This window comes from Arachis ipaensis, chromosome B01 (genome assembly GCF_000816755.2).
Source record: "Arachis ipaensis cultivar K30076 chromosome B01, Araip1.1, whole genome shotgun sequence".
Classification (NCBI taxonomy): Eukaryota; Viridiplantae; Streptophyta; class Magnoliopsida; order Fabales; family Fabaceae; genus Arachis; species Arachis ipaensis.
The window spans coordinates 127,600,161-127,615,637 of record NC_029785.2 but is presented as its reverse complement, the minus strand read 5'-3'; the positions used below and the strand labels follow the sequence as shown (position 1 = coordinate 127,615,637).

General features: G+C 39.1%; 1 protein-coding gene across 1 annotated transcript; it reads left to right on the top strand.

Annotated features, from left to right (window-relative positions):
- Positions 11,530 to 12,228, top strand: LOC107613598. The gene has a single exon (XM_016315677.1). The coding sequence runs from the start codon at positions 11,530 to 11,532 to the stop codon at positions 12,226 to 12,228; it is 699 nt and encodes a 232-aa protein (XP_016171163.1).

Here is a 15,477-nt window from a genome sequence, read left to right as displayed (position 1 = left end):
ATGTTTCTCGTTTTTATCCCATTTATAGCCTCCAATGGCACCAAGAAGAACAGCATCGGATTGCTTCGAAACAACAAGGGTCTCGTTGGGCATGGGAACTCCAGTGGCATCCAATGCAGCGCCTCCTAGAAGCATCTCTCGGAACTCGTATGTGATCCCTGATGCAATAAGGGGGGAAAATTAGGAAAATTGTGGGATGGTGTAGGATGTGAGAGAGGAAGAAATGGCGCGATGAAACTGCCATGGAAGAAGAAGATGAAGAAGAAGAGGTCTGGGATGATAGGCATGAAAGTGGGGATGCATACGGCGTCGTTTTGGTCATTAAGGACCAATTTGTCCTCTAACAATTTGTTCCCCATTCACTTCAGCAACACATCACTCTCCACCCCTCCACCTCAGCAATCTCCGTTATCGTTTCGAGCACCAATTCCACGGAAGGATTTAATTGTCACGGAATTTACATGGTGAGGGATCGAAATGTATTTTCCAATTTTGAGGGACGAAAATGTCCGCATTTTAAAAGGTTAGGGACCTATTTGTCCTTTACCCATAAAAATATGTCTCTATCTCTAGTTCTCTATAGTATTACCTCAATGACTATCAAAGAATACAAAACATCCTAAAATTAAATATCCTTTCGTTTTTGTAAGTTTGAGTAATTTCTAGTTCCATTTTTTTGTGGAACTAATGGATTTGCAGTCTCACCCAATGAGAGCATTTGAGGATAGTTCAACATTGTGCAAATGTCTTAATTACAAAAAACTAAGCTTTCAAGTTTGGAAAGATCATGTAAAGAACCCAAGAATACCTCCAAGGATTGCAATGCAAGCTCTTATTTCCCAAAAAGCAAAAATCCCATCAAGTCTTTTTGCAATTAATGGAAGGCGCATAATGCAAGAATAATACCTGATTATGAGGCTCGGCTCCGGTCATAACAATTGGCATCACAACAGTTGGCACAATTTCATCCCACCACAAATGACCAAATGCCTGTGTTTTGTTCCAAAACAGGTAATTTGAGAACTCTTATATATCAGAAACTTAAGAAAACTCAAGTTCTTATTATTAAAGAGTTCTTATTATTGACAATGCAGCCACTGAAATACAATGAAATGGATATTACAAAATCTATTGATGTCATGATCTAATTTCTCTGCAGGTCCATAACCATTTACAGTAGGATCATTCATGATTCCCGAAGAGTTGTTCACTTCAGGAGTTTCCTCCTCCAGGGGTTGTGTGGAGTCATTTGTGTATTTGCTAGGAAGAATTTTCTCATTGTATGAACCTGGAATTGCATTTCCAGAAGCAACAATGGAAGAATAAAAGGCAGTTGCATGGCTGATACATGATGCAGATTGCAAAGATTCACAAGGATCATCATTAGACAAATAGGATTCAGTACTGCTGACACTCTTAGTTCTCCATGGTCCAGTGTCGGATTCAAGCCCCTGATACTTTTCACTGCTAGGAGCAACAAAATCAGGAACTGTTGAGATTGACCTCTGAATGGTTGATGTTGTATTAGGAAGAGGCAGACTGTTAAGCGGAATTTATGGGAAGAGACTCCTTCATCAGCAAGAAAAGATGTCTCCAAAGCCAGATGGTAAGCTGCAAAAACTACATACTGAACCACATGCTTTACCTCCTTCAATTCTTCCTCATCAGCACCTTTAAGTAAAATCTGTTCAACGATGTCAAAATTAGAAAATATTAATGATGTGTAATTGGTAGTAATGACAATTAAGTTATATTTTTTCCTTAAAAAAGACACATGCCTTGTGGTTGCTAGTGCACACACATTTTACATGATTTGTAATTTACAAGTTAAAGTCTCCAGAACATTTTTTTATAATAATAAAATAATAATAATACAATTTCTATAAAATAAGATTAGATTAGAACTGTGCAACCCAATGGCTTTGGGCAGCGGTCAAAAAACATAAATGTTTTCATTGGTTTTTTACTACCTTGAGCAGCAGCACTGCTCAGATTTTCAACAAACTTTTCAACATGAAAAGCTTCACAGTAACCCAACTTTGGTGATGAAAGATGATCAATTGAAGGTACATTTTGAGTGCCTGTACTCAAGAGCCCCTCCAAGGATTAACAAGCGAGGTTTATCAACTTTTGATGTCATGCGACGATGAGCCACATTCTTCTTACAAACAACTCCTTTAACAAACCTATTGTAGAAAAGAAACCTGATAAGTATGACAACATAGAAATCACGTGCAGAAAATCAGATAAATTATAGCATTTACCTTTCAATGTGGCTGCCACAAGCAATGCACTTGACTTTCACATTACCAGCTGGGTCCATCCCTCCACTTTTGCTAGTATCTGGCTTCAATAAAGTAGCAGCTTCCCACGAGAGAGATGTGATTATTTCCATCCAAACATTTTCACCATTGTCTTCAATAGGTAGGTTTTCGACCTGTAACAGCTGAGCCACTAATGCCCTAAAATGTCCATCTACTGCATTCTTCATGACCTTCTTCTGCTCCTCACTTGTCCTATCCTTGTGGCGATGCTCTCCACTTCCAAAACTGTTTGAATTGCGCAGATATCCCCACTCACCAATGGCATTCCCATTCCCGTCATTATCTTCATCATCTTCATCAACAAAAAAAGTTTCTCGCTCGTCTTCTGCATCTTCTGGTATAGGAGGGAGCCAGAGAAGTCCATTATTTTCAAAATCAACAGGTTCAGCATCAACATCTTCTGAAACATATAGTGAGGAAGGTGCTTCATTTTCATATATATAAGGTTCATCCTCACTCTTCCCAACTGCTGTGTTTCTTTCTAAACCCTGTGTGTCGAATCCGTTCTCTGAAGTGAGATTTGCATTACCGTTATCTGCATCAGGATGCACTTTCTGCGAGCCATCAGTGTTGCTTATTCCTTCGAACTCAGCCTGTCCATAGTAGATATTCACCTGAGGATAATGTCTCATCTCGGAGTCTAACTGATATACACCATACTCATCCTCATCATCACTCCTGAAAAAACCGCATACAAGCCACAATATAATCTATTACAAAAAGCAGCAGTCCTAATTAGCTATAAACACATAGTTATTACACACTATTTTTTAATGAGGAATGCTAGGGGCCAGCAACTTTTGTGATTTGTAGCCATCAAATAGCCATCAATGATGGTTTTAATGGTGTGAGATTGGTTTGAGATTTCATCCAATGGCTCACTTTTCTTTGCTAGTTACATGCTGGCCAGAATTTAACAAAGTTGCTGGCGCCCTAGACTTTTCCTTTTTTAATTTGTAATAGACACATGAAGAATATGATTGGCTAAATACTATTTATATAAAATATAACACTACATGGAACACGCCTAACTAAACAAATATATCAATGCTTTTGATGACCACAAGAAACAGAAAATACCTGTTCATAGGGAATTCGAATTGCTTTTGTAATGTCTCCTGCAAGATCATTCCTCCCCCCTAATGGAGGTGATAAACCTTCCCTATCAGTGTTGTTTTCACTCATAGGAGACTGATGCAAGTTCAGACACGGACCCTGTTGCATTTGTTGATAAGGCCCGACTGAATAAGGCAGGGAGGAAAGAGTAATGTTAGTACTGTCAGCAGTGACACAGGTAAGATAAATGTTTATTTTAATTATTAATTTATTGTTAAAAACATTTTTTTTATGAAAAAAATGTGTCTAATCAATCATATAATTAATTTTTTTATAATAACATACTTATATATTACAAAATTTACCAATGTTAAATTATTAAAAAAATTATATAATTAAAACTAAAAAGTAAAATCTTAAAAATTTTTATGAAAGCACTTATATTTAAACGATATATGAAAAAATAGAATTGAAATTAGTGTATCCAAGATATTAAAATTTTAAATTTAAAAAATGAGAAAAATTGGTGAAGGGACTAGTTTGGTGCACAACATTCAATTTTAGGGACTAAAATGAGTCACTTAATGCAAAATGAGGGACTAATTTGGTGCATATACAACGATGACATAATGGATGACACGTGGACGAATACTGTTGCAACACGTGGCACAAACGGACACGTGGCCAAATAACATTGTGACACGTGGCACAACCATCCACGTCAGCATGCCACGTGTCACTGGTCAGCACATCATCATACCATTACACGTGGCTAAATTATGAAGTGACACATGTCACTTACAGTCCACGTCATCATGCCATGTCATCACGTTGTTAATGGAAAATAGGTCAGGGACTAATATGGTGCATTTTTTCAATTTCAGGGACGTAATTGGTGCAATTGGAATCTCGGGGACGATTTTAGTGCATAACGCCAATCTCAGGGACCATTTTGGAGTTTATCTCGCTGAATAAGGCATGGAGAAAAGAGTAATGTTAGTAATGTCAGCAGTGACACATGTTTTACTTGAATTAAGTTTGAAAACTTATTCTCAAAGTTCTTAATTTTTGAAATTAAATTTGATAGGTAACATCAATCAACTAGAGAAAATTCTTATTTTAAAGAGTAAAGTATCGTTTTTGTTCTCAACGTTTGGGTAAGTCCTAAAATTGTCCCTAACGTTTAAATCGTCCTTTTTAAGTTTCTAACGTTTCAAAATTGGCTCATTGTTGTCGTTAACAGAATTGATGGCAGGACAAAATTGAGACGATTTTAAAACATTAGGGACTTAAATATGACGAAAACGTTGGGGATAAAAACGATACATAGAAACAAATTTTAATTTTATCCTTTAATAATATCAATTTTTTACAATACATAGTTATTCAATTATTCTTTTATTTTATTTTTAATCACATTATTTTTTTAAGTGGCTGATGGTTAAACCATGCAACACATTCATGAATCTTCTCATCTTGGTTTTGGTTGGGTTGAGCAACGATGGGTCCAACCGAAAAAATAGAACGAGTAGGATGAGAACCGTTGTGTAAAGCTCTCATGGCCTCTGATTCCAAATCATTGAAGGTATTCACTATGATACCATCAACCAAGGAGGTTTTCTGGCACACACTGAGAAATAGTGTGTAGATTTCACCTGATCGACGAAACAGAATCAGATCTGGAAGGTCCTTCACCTTGAAAGAAGCATAATCACAACCAGAAACGGCCATTGTTCGTTTCAAGTCAAAAAACTCGGGTTCGGATTCGAATTCGGAGAAGAAGCTTTCATCAAAATTTGGAAAGGAAAGAACGAAGGAGAGGAAGGTTTTTATAGGCACAAGTCTTCGAATCGGTCAAATCGCGATTTCATCGCATCCAATCGGTCTTTGCCTTGCACTTGGTTCAGCTTCAAGAATAAGGAATGAGTGGTGGAACACGAGTTGTTCTTGAACAATTACAGAAATATAAAAAAATATTTATTAATATGAAAAAAAACATCCTAATGCTTAACAAAAGAAATATTCAGTTATATTTTATATTTATAGTGATGGTTTTCAGTGGCTAAGAGAAGGGGGGATTGAATCTTAGCCACTTTTTCGCTTATTAAAACTTGCTGGTCTTTGAAACAACTTCTGGAGACTTTTTGATTTTTGTCTCGTACCCAACCACGAGACTTTTTCTTTTTATCTCGTCATCCGGCACGAGATATTTTTCAGGTATATCTCCTATGCAGCAGAAATAGAAATGAAGTAGAAGAAAGAGAGAGAATCACACCACAATATATCTTGGTTCAGCTGTCCAGTGCAATGCAGCCTACATTCAGTCTCCATCACAACAATGATGAAATTTCACTATAATCTTCATGATTACATACACCAATTCTCCCTAGGAACTACCCTTCCTATCCTGGACAAGTCCAGAATCTAAACCCCAATCCTGAACTTGACTTGGTTACTGCCAAGCTTTCAACTGCTAAGTGCTAACCCAACTTGCAAGGAGATTCCCACAGAATTATAAAACACAACACAGATGTACAAAGCACCTCTAGGACATCTATGGCTTTTTCTTTTAATTTTGTATACTCTGCCTTTTTTCGCTCTATAACTTTTCTTACAAACCTCACTGTTTGCCTTTTTCCATGAGACTCAAGATAGACAAAACTAAACAGAAAAATTACAAAATGAAAACATTGAAGGAGAAGAACTTATGTTAGCTTGGGGAGCTATAGAAACTCTGTGCTCACTCTTTTCCTTGCTTCAAGCCCTGTCTGTTCTCCCTTATTTATAGAAGGGGAAGCCTCCAAGGTTGAAACTACATGAACCGAGCTAAACTTCTTCTTCTTCAAGCAAAACCGGTTCGACCAGAGAGAGAGGAGAGAAAACCGAATGCTATATCCAACATGCAATTACCTCTGTGTCTTCCTTTTACACCAAGCTTCACCAATCCGAGCCCTCTATCTTGTCTTGTACTCCAAGAAGGATCCCTAGCTCTTGATGAGTTCTTGATGCATGACAGCTCCTCCTGCTCCACTTTTGCTTCCTCCTTCACGTAGCCTCCCTAGCTACCTTCTGTGATGAGTGAGCACCAAGCAGAGACGAGCCATGCCTCTTAGATCTTCTTTCTCTGACCAAAATCTTCTTCATCCATTTTTGGTATGAAGAGCATGAGCTTACTTCACCAAATCTTACCTTATTTTGGTGAAGATCTCAGCCATAAGATACTTTTTGTTTTCTTTTTCTTACTATCATTGCAATGGTCTTGTTACTTGCTTCTTCTACTTTCAGGTAGCTTGCTATAGCTTCCATAGCTTCCTGAGAAGTGACCGAAAGAGAAGAGAGAGTAGAGAGAGAAAATTTGAACAATAATCAATGCAACAAAGAGAGAGAATTAGAGTGAATTAAGTTTCCCACTTCCCTTTGCTGAGTAGCGTGCCTCCTTAAGGCAATCAATCAAATCAATTGCAATTTCTTTCTCATGGTTCCCAATGCAAGTTAATTCAAGTTAATTGAATTTGAAATCCATCACTACTTGAAAGTGGGATCCGTTGGAAGCATGGAACTTTGCTTTCTTTCATTATTGGTTTCGGACCAAGCTTTGGTCTTGGTAGCAAGGATTTAAAATGAGCTAGTTTCAATATATTGGCCCAACCAACAAAAACTTGCTTCCGCCACAATAATTAATTCTACTTGATCCAAGGCTGAGTATGTTTTTTTTTAACACAATTGGGCTTGCAATTTATTTTTTTCTTTTCTTTTCGGTCCAATAGCAAATCCTGCATAGCAAAATTATTTTAATTAACATATATGAATTGGAATCAAATTAATAATTTTGTAATTAATTATTTTAATAATATTTGATCATCATTAATTTAAATTAGAGTTTTCCAAACTCATCATATAGGATTTAAAAAAAACTATGAAATTCTTAAAAAAATAAAGATATTCACATTTGCAATACAAAAACATTCAAAAAATATATAAAAGAATATCCATTTAGTATGAAAAAGAAACATTCTGATACTTAACAGAAGAAAAATCCATGTATGTTAACTTATTTATGATTCAAAAAATAGATTCAGAACCATCCAATTTATAAAGAAAAGAAACATCCTAATGCCTAGCATAAGCACCATCCACGTAGAGGTTTTAGATTCACCCAGAGGCATTTGGCTGGTTTTTGGCTGATACCCTCTTAGTTTCCTAGCATTGTTGTTTATTTTTTAATTTTGCTCTTAATAAAAATAAATTCACTTAGAAAAAATAATGTAATTAAAAATAAAATAAAACAATAATTGAATAATTAGCTATCGTAAAAATTTGATATTATTGAAGAATAAAATTAGAAATAAAGTTTAACTAAATTAAACATTAAAGAATTTCGATACATTAGAGACAAAAGGTACACTTTATACTTTATTGTATGTGTATCATTTTTTTCTTTTTTGCAAGTTTATGTACTAGTCATTCTACAAATATTTTATGATGAGTAAAAATTTTTAAGAGTAAAATTATAAAAAAATAAATTTATTTAGAATGAAAGTAATGTGATTAACTGTAATTTACTTAGACGTGATTAAAAAATAATTGAATAATTATGTACCGTAAAATATTAATATTATTGAAGGATAAAATTAAAATTTATTTCTATGAATCATTTTTGTCCCCAACGTTTTCGTCCTATTTAAGTCCCTAACGTTTCAAAATCGTCTCAATTTTATCCGGCCGTCAATTCTGTTAACGGATCTCTAACGGCAGGACAACATTGAGCCAATTTTAAAACATTGGGATTTAAATAGGATGATTTACAACTTTAGGATTTACCCCAAACGTTGGAGACAAAAACGATACTTTATGCTTTCTTAAATAATTGACTAAGAAATTAACGACTAATTAGGTTAAAGAGAAATCAAATTATCAAGAGATTGATGTTTGATTATTAATGATTTGCCATAGATGTATCTTTGCATGATCAAGGTGGAAGGTGAAAGATATTGGTTAAGTCTCGATATCTCTAATTTTACTCATTGAATTCCATAGTGTATTTTGGAGATGAGAGAGAGAGAGAGAGAGGGAGAGAGAGTGTGTGTGGGTGGGAAACACAGGGAGGGAAAGATCTAGGAACCATGGCAATGATCCCAGGGTTGGAACAGAGAAGAGTATCGGCGATTGGAACATGAGTCCTACTCGGTCTTTGTGAGCAACCTTCCTGCAAACATATCAAAGAGAGAGTTATTCCACCTGTTCAATTGGACAGGACGCATCAATGATATATATATTTATCCCGAAAACAGAAGTGTGGTAATATATACATTTTTGCTTTCATTCGCTATACAACGAAAGGAGGGGCGTTGAAAGCTATAGCGAAAATGAATCGACTGAGACTGAGAGGGAACGTCGTCTTTGTGGGAGAGGCTAGGTATAGAAGAACGCCAGAAACAGCACACGAACCTCTAATACTAAGAGGAGATGGCACCAAACACCACACCACTCACAAGATGCATAGAGAGGCAGGCTCAAATGATGCTGTGACAGATGGACGGACTCCACGAATGGAAATGTGCGAGAAGGGCCCACATGGCAATGGTTGGACGAAGAGGGTGGAAGTGGAGGTGGCAAAGGATAATCTGGAATGGCTGCAGCGAAGTCTCGTTGGGGGCACGACGAAGCCTATTAATTTTGGATCTCTGAAGAAAGTCATCGCAAAGAACCTTCCTAATGTCGTCCAGGTTAGGGAAATGGGAGCTTACAAAGCTCTTCTGACTTTTGATAGTACTGTGCATGCTAAAGAAATGTACACCTTGAACATGAATTGCCTTTTACGATTGTTCCACAATGTATGGAGGTGGGAGGAGGCGGAACATAATGGAACTCGTAGGGTGTGGCTTGAATGCTTTGGGGTTCCGTTGCACGCCTGGTCTGTCGATACTTTCACCACGATAGGATGCCAGTGGGGGGAAGTAGTTAGGTGTGCTCGAGAGACAGAATTGTGCGATTCTTTCACAGTAGGTCGCATCCAGATTGATACGTGCATAATGGATGTCATTCAGGAATGGATCTATATAACAGTGGGTTCTGGGGGCTTTGATGTGTTAGTAAAAAAAGTTGGACATGAGGCGTGCGATTTGCAGTGTACAAAGAGCCTGAGTAATGAAGCAATAATAACCGGGAAAATAAGTAACTCTGACAACACGAATACAAGCTTAGGATTGGGGATGAAGCAGGGACAGCAAGCAGGGCTGGCGCAAGAGTTCGATCAAAGCGAAGACATGCTAATGCAGGTGATCCGGGAAGAAGAAGGAGACAAGGGTAGAAAGGTAATTCCAGTGGCAATTTTGAATGAATGGGTTACTGGCAGTAATTGTCAAATCGCTGGAATCTTGGAACGGATCAATCAATTACGGGAGATAATCAAGGTGTGGCTGATTTTGTGGAAGGAACGGTTATGAGCGATGTGGATGATTCAGAGAGGACAAGGTCTTATGATTATAATGGGCTGAAAGTGGGATCCAATAAGGGAAAACAAAAACAGACTACTAACTACTTGGAAGGGGCCTGCCGAAACAAAAGCTTATATCAGGAGCACCAATCCATGCTGGGCCTGGCCTCAAGTGAAGAGAACGTCCAACATGCTGGGCTTGTGCTGGAGCAGCCGGGTCGGGTTCGATGCGGTTCACTGAGGCGCAGTGCTGAACAGGTTCGCAGCCGTCACAGCAATGGGATTCTCCTTCAGGATGAAAACGACGCTATCGTTGAGGCTGACCGGGGGGAACGGCGATGGCTTGAGGACAAACGTCGGGGACTGTGCGCTGGCGGGGCTGCGTGCATGCGGTCTGGCGACGGTGACCAGGACAGGACTGCTGGGGAAGGGTCTGGACTTGCGATTGATGGCGGGGAGGCAGGTGAACAAGTCGGGACTGCTGGGAACGGTTCGGACTCGGCGATTGATGGCGGGGCGGCGTGCCTTGCAGTGAGTTTGTGCCATGGGGATAACGGTCCGAAGGGACTGATGCGGAAGGGGGCCAGCGTGCTTGGTGTCATCAACGGCGCAAATACGGAGGGAGAAGCGAATATTGCTGGACTCAGCTCCATAGCAGTAAACGCGGGACCAATTTTGGCAGAAGCAACCTGTGCATGTTCTGAACGGAATATGGGTGGAGGTCAGGTGCTGGTCCAAAGCAATCTGAAGAGAAATTCCAGACAGGATGAGGGAAGCCTTGAAGGGAATGAGATTGGGTTTGAGGAAGGTGGGAACGTGGCGGAGGACAGTGACACTCCGGCCTTGAAGCTGGATGAGCAGATGCTGGAAAACCGTAGGACCTGGGAGTTGGCAAAGGAGTCGGGCATTATGCTGGTCAACGAAGAAGATGACATTATGGCAATACTCCAATCGCAGAACGAAGAAATCGAACGGAAAATAAAATTGGCGAAGCAGAAGGAAAAACTGAGACGGTGCAGGCCCAAAAATAAAAACAGGTGTGTTAAAAAAATTTTAAATAATTTTTAGCTCTTGGAATGTTAGGGGGTTACGGGGTGATGGGAAGATAAGAATGGTCAAGGAATTGAAGAAAAAACATAGATTAGATATGTTAGGCTTGATTGAGACTAAAAAACAAGTTGTCATAAGGTTTGATGTTGCAAGAATTTGGGGACAAGATAGTGTTGAGTGGAATTTTGTAGGCTCTGAGGGTGCAGCGGGTGGACTCTTGCTAATATGGGATAAGTCAGTTTTTAAAAGGAATAATTGTTATAAGGGGGAGAGATGGCTATGTGTTGAAGGGGTTATGCTGAAGAATAATTACAATTGTGCTATTTTCTTGGTCTATGGTGCATATAATAGAGATTCGAAGATTGAGGTGTGGGAAGAGCTGAGTTACATAGCTGGGTTATGTCAAGTCCCTAGTTGCTACATGGGAGACTTTAATGAAATAGTTCATGTGGAAGAAAGGCAAGGTACAGGAGTTGGATACAAGACATGCATCTTGTGGATCTGCCGCTCACAGATCGCAAGTTCACGTGGTTCCGGGGACATTCTTGTAGTTATATAGATAGAGCTCTGGTTAGCGTGGAGTGGTTAGAAGAGTTTCTTGAGACTCGGATATGCGGTGGACTAAGGGGTTTGTCAGATCACTGTCCTATTATCTTAGAGTACATGAGGCAAAGAGAAGGTCCAAGGCCGTTCCGAAGCCTAGATTCATGGTTTACACATGAAGTCTTTCTTAGTTTCGTGAAGGAGGAATGGAGAGGTCTGAAGGAGATGCAGTTCACTGACAAGTTGAAGGCTTTGACGGTCCCGTTAGGAAATTGGCATAAGACTAAATTTGGGGATATGGACAAGAAGATTACGATGTTTGAGGAAGAAATCAAGAAGATTGATGACTTCGTAAGCAATGGGGTGTATGATGGAACGATGGAGGCCAGAAGGAAGGCGTTGGTTACTTGCTGTGAGAAGTGGTATGTCAGGAAAGAAGTCCATTGGAAGCAGATGTCCCGGTCTCGTCAAGCGAAGGAGATAGACAAAAATACAAGATACTTTCACAACATAGCTTCAGCAAGACAGAGGAACAATAGGATTGATACATTGCTAATCAATGGTAGACTGGTCAAGAACCAAGCTAGAATAAATATTGCTATTAAGGAATACTACAAGGAGTTATATTGCCAGGATAAGTCTCCTATGCTGAGCTTCAGAGATGGTTTGGTAAGTAGGATAGAGCAGGAAGAGTCTGAAAATTTGGAGGCGATGCCGACGGCTGAGGAAATCAGAGAAGCTGTGTGGGATTGTGAGTCTTCGAAGGCACCAGGGTGCGACGGGTACAACATGAATTTTGTCAAGAGGTGTTGGGGGTGAGATTGGGCCTGAATTCACGGCTGCAGTGCTGGCAGACTCTAACATCACTTGGGTGGCGTTAGCACCCAAGTTCATTGGGGCAAAGGAGATTAAAGATCTGCGACCTATCAACATGGTAGGGTGCGTTTACAAGGTTATCTCCAAGGTTTTGGTCAGGAGGATGAGACCAGTGATGCCAGTATTAGTAGGGAAAACACAGAGTGCATTTGTTAGGGGCAGGAAAATACATGATGGGGCACTTATCGCATGTGAAACGGTAAACTGGCTTAAGCTGAGAAAAAAGGTGGCGGCATTAATCAAGCTAGATTTCCAAAAGGCATATGATAGAGTCAAGTGGAGCTTTGTGGACATAGTTTTTCAAAAGATGGGATTTGGTCGGAGATGGAGATCATGGGTTATGGAGTGTGTCTCCACAGCATCTATGTCGGTTCTGATAAATGGGTCACCTTCCAAGCCGTTCAAGATGGAAAGAGGTCTGAGACAAGGTGACCCGCTCTCTCCGTTCTTATTTGTACTGGTTGTGGATGTTCTACATCGGTTGGTGGGAGATGCAGTCAGGAGTGGGCGTATATCACCTTTGTTGATTGGCAGAGATAGTATAGCGTTGTCACATCTTCAGTTTGCTGATGACACGATTCTGTTCTGCCCACCAGAGGAGGACACTATCAAGAATTACAAGCGGCTTTTGAGATGCTTTGAGTTGATGTCTGGTCTCAATATTAATTTTGACAAGTCGAGCTTGATTCCGATAAACTGTGAAGAACAGTAGATCCAGAATATGTGCCAGTTGCTGGGGTGTAAGAGCGAGTCCTTCCCAGTTAAATACCTGGGTATTCCCTTGGGTGCAAATCCGAGGTTAGTGAAGACCTGGAAGCCTATAATAGACAAAGTCGAGGAGAAGCTCAGTCTGTGGAAAGCTAAAGTTCTGAATAAGGCTAGAAGGTTGGTTCTGATTAAATCAGTCTTAAATAGTCTGCCTGTGTATTATTTGAGTTTATTCAGGATGCCGAAAGGTGTTGCTGAGAAATTGATTTCACTACAAAGAAGGTTCTTGTGGAGCAAGGATGATGGTAGTAATGGAATGGCATTAGTCAAATGGGAAGTAGTGCAGGCCCCGAAAAAACTAGGTGGGTTGAGTGTTGGGGATGCTATGGTTCATAACACAGCTATGTTGTTTAAGTGGTGGTGGCGGTTTGCTAAAGAGGATTGCCCGTTGTGGAAGAAGGTGGTTTGTTCCTGTTATAACCTGAATCCTCGTGAGATGCTGTCAACTCAAGTGCTACCTACTAGAGGAGGATCGTGGAAGGATATCTGCCAACTACAAATAACGAATGACAATATAAGGGATAAGATGGTTACGGGCTTATCTATGGAGATTGGTAATGGACGGCATACGCGGTTTTGGGAGGATATTTGGTTGCTCTGTGGGCCTCTAAAAGATCAGTTTTCCAGACTTTTCTCTGTTTCAAACCAATGTGAATCTTTTATAGGGGATTGTGGGTTTTGGGACGGGTTAGACTGGATCTGGAACTTTCAATGGAGGAGAGAGCTCTTTCAATGAGAGTTAGGACTAGTGGGTCAATTACATGAGACATTGAGACCTGTGCAACTAGTAGTGAACAGAGAGGATAGAATAGTATGGAAATTTGATAAATAGGGAGTTTACACAACTAACTCATTTGTTCAGGTTTTGCAGGAGGCGATACTCCCGGAGGAGGTGACAAGCTACAGCTTTACAAAGACCATCTGGAAAGGGTTAGTTCCACCTAGAGTAGAACTATTTGCTTGGTTTGTCCTGCTAGGTAGGGTGAATACAAAAGAATGGTTAAGCCGATTGGAGATCATTAACCAGGACGACAACATCTGTGTCCTATGCAATGTGTGTGGAACACGTGCACCACTTGTTCCTATGCTGTGAATTTGCCTGGCAGGTGTGGAGTGCTTGGTTAGCAATGACTGGACAACAATGGTCTATTCCAGGGTCAATGAGGGAATATTTTCTGGGTTGGACAGAGTGGCCAAGGAGGAGGGAGGATAGAGAGCAACGATTGAGGTGCTTCTGTGCGATCGTTTGGAACATCTGGCTGGAGAGGAATAGAAGGATATTTCAGAATACAAGCAAAGGTGTTGAAGAAATCACCCACATGACTGTGTTGAGCCACAATGAGTGGAGAGGTGTAGACCCCTTTAGTTGTTGATGGCAATGCTGGAGATGACTAGTGGGCTTCTTTTAATGTTACTAGATTTCTTTTATTTTGATTGTTTTTCTGTTTGACTGCTCCACAGTATTGTGTTGAACTCTTTCTTTTAAAAAAAAAGGATCGACATCTCTAAAATCTTAACTCTTGTAATCATATCATCTTTTCAGTATTCACTGTTTGCTTTTGCCTATTTTACTGTTTATGTTAAAACTTTCTAAAAACCAAATTTTGATTGTCTGACTAGAATAATTAATTGACTATTGCTTACTTAATCTGTTAATTCTCATGGGAATGATAACCAACTCCCGTGGTATTACTTGAGAAAAACGATTGTGGAGATCTTGCCAAACAAATGAAGCAGAGGTAAGATAGATAACACTTTGTGTGATTGAGGGAGATATTGAGTGAAAGAACCAAAAAAGTACTAGGTTATTGCATCTTTCCCAAGATGAAGAGAGGGGATCATTTGCAGGAGGAGCTGAAATTGAACCTGTCAAAAGCCATACTGAAAAATAAGAATTGATGTAGGATTCTGACTTGGATGTATATAGTAAAGACGGTTTGGATTTTGAGAAGGATTTAAAGTGTTGTCATCCATTGCGAGAGCTTTGTTATTGGGTTTTGGCATATATGGATGAAAAGGAATAACAAAATTTTTAGAAGTTAAGAAGCAGGAATAACGGAAGTTATCAATAAGTCGCTTATGAATTACAAAGAGTGGATTAGAATTGATCCTAACGGTTGTTGATGTAATGCCGAAAATGATCACGTGTTAAATTGTTATACTTGCTGTTAAGTTTTTTTCTATTTTATTGTTTCACTTTATTGTGTTGAGCTTTTTTACTTCAAAAAAGAGTTTTCACTATTAATGGGTATTAACAAAGTTCTAAGTATTTTGATACCAAAACAAAAAAAATAAAAATAGGATTAAAAAAAATAAAAAATATATATTAAAGTTGTTATTTTTATATAATACAAAAATTATTCTATTTATAAAAATATTATCAATTAAACTAAAAAATATTTATTTATTAACCATTAAGTATTA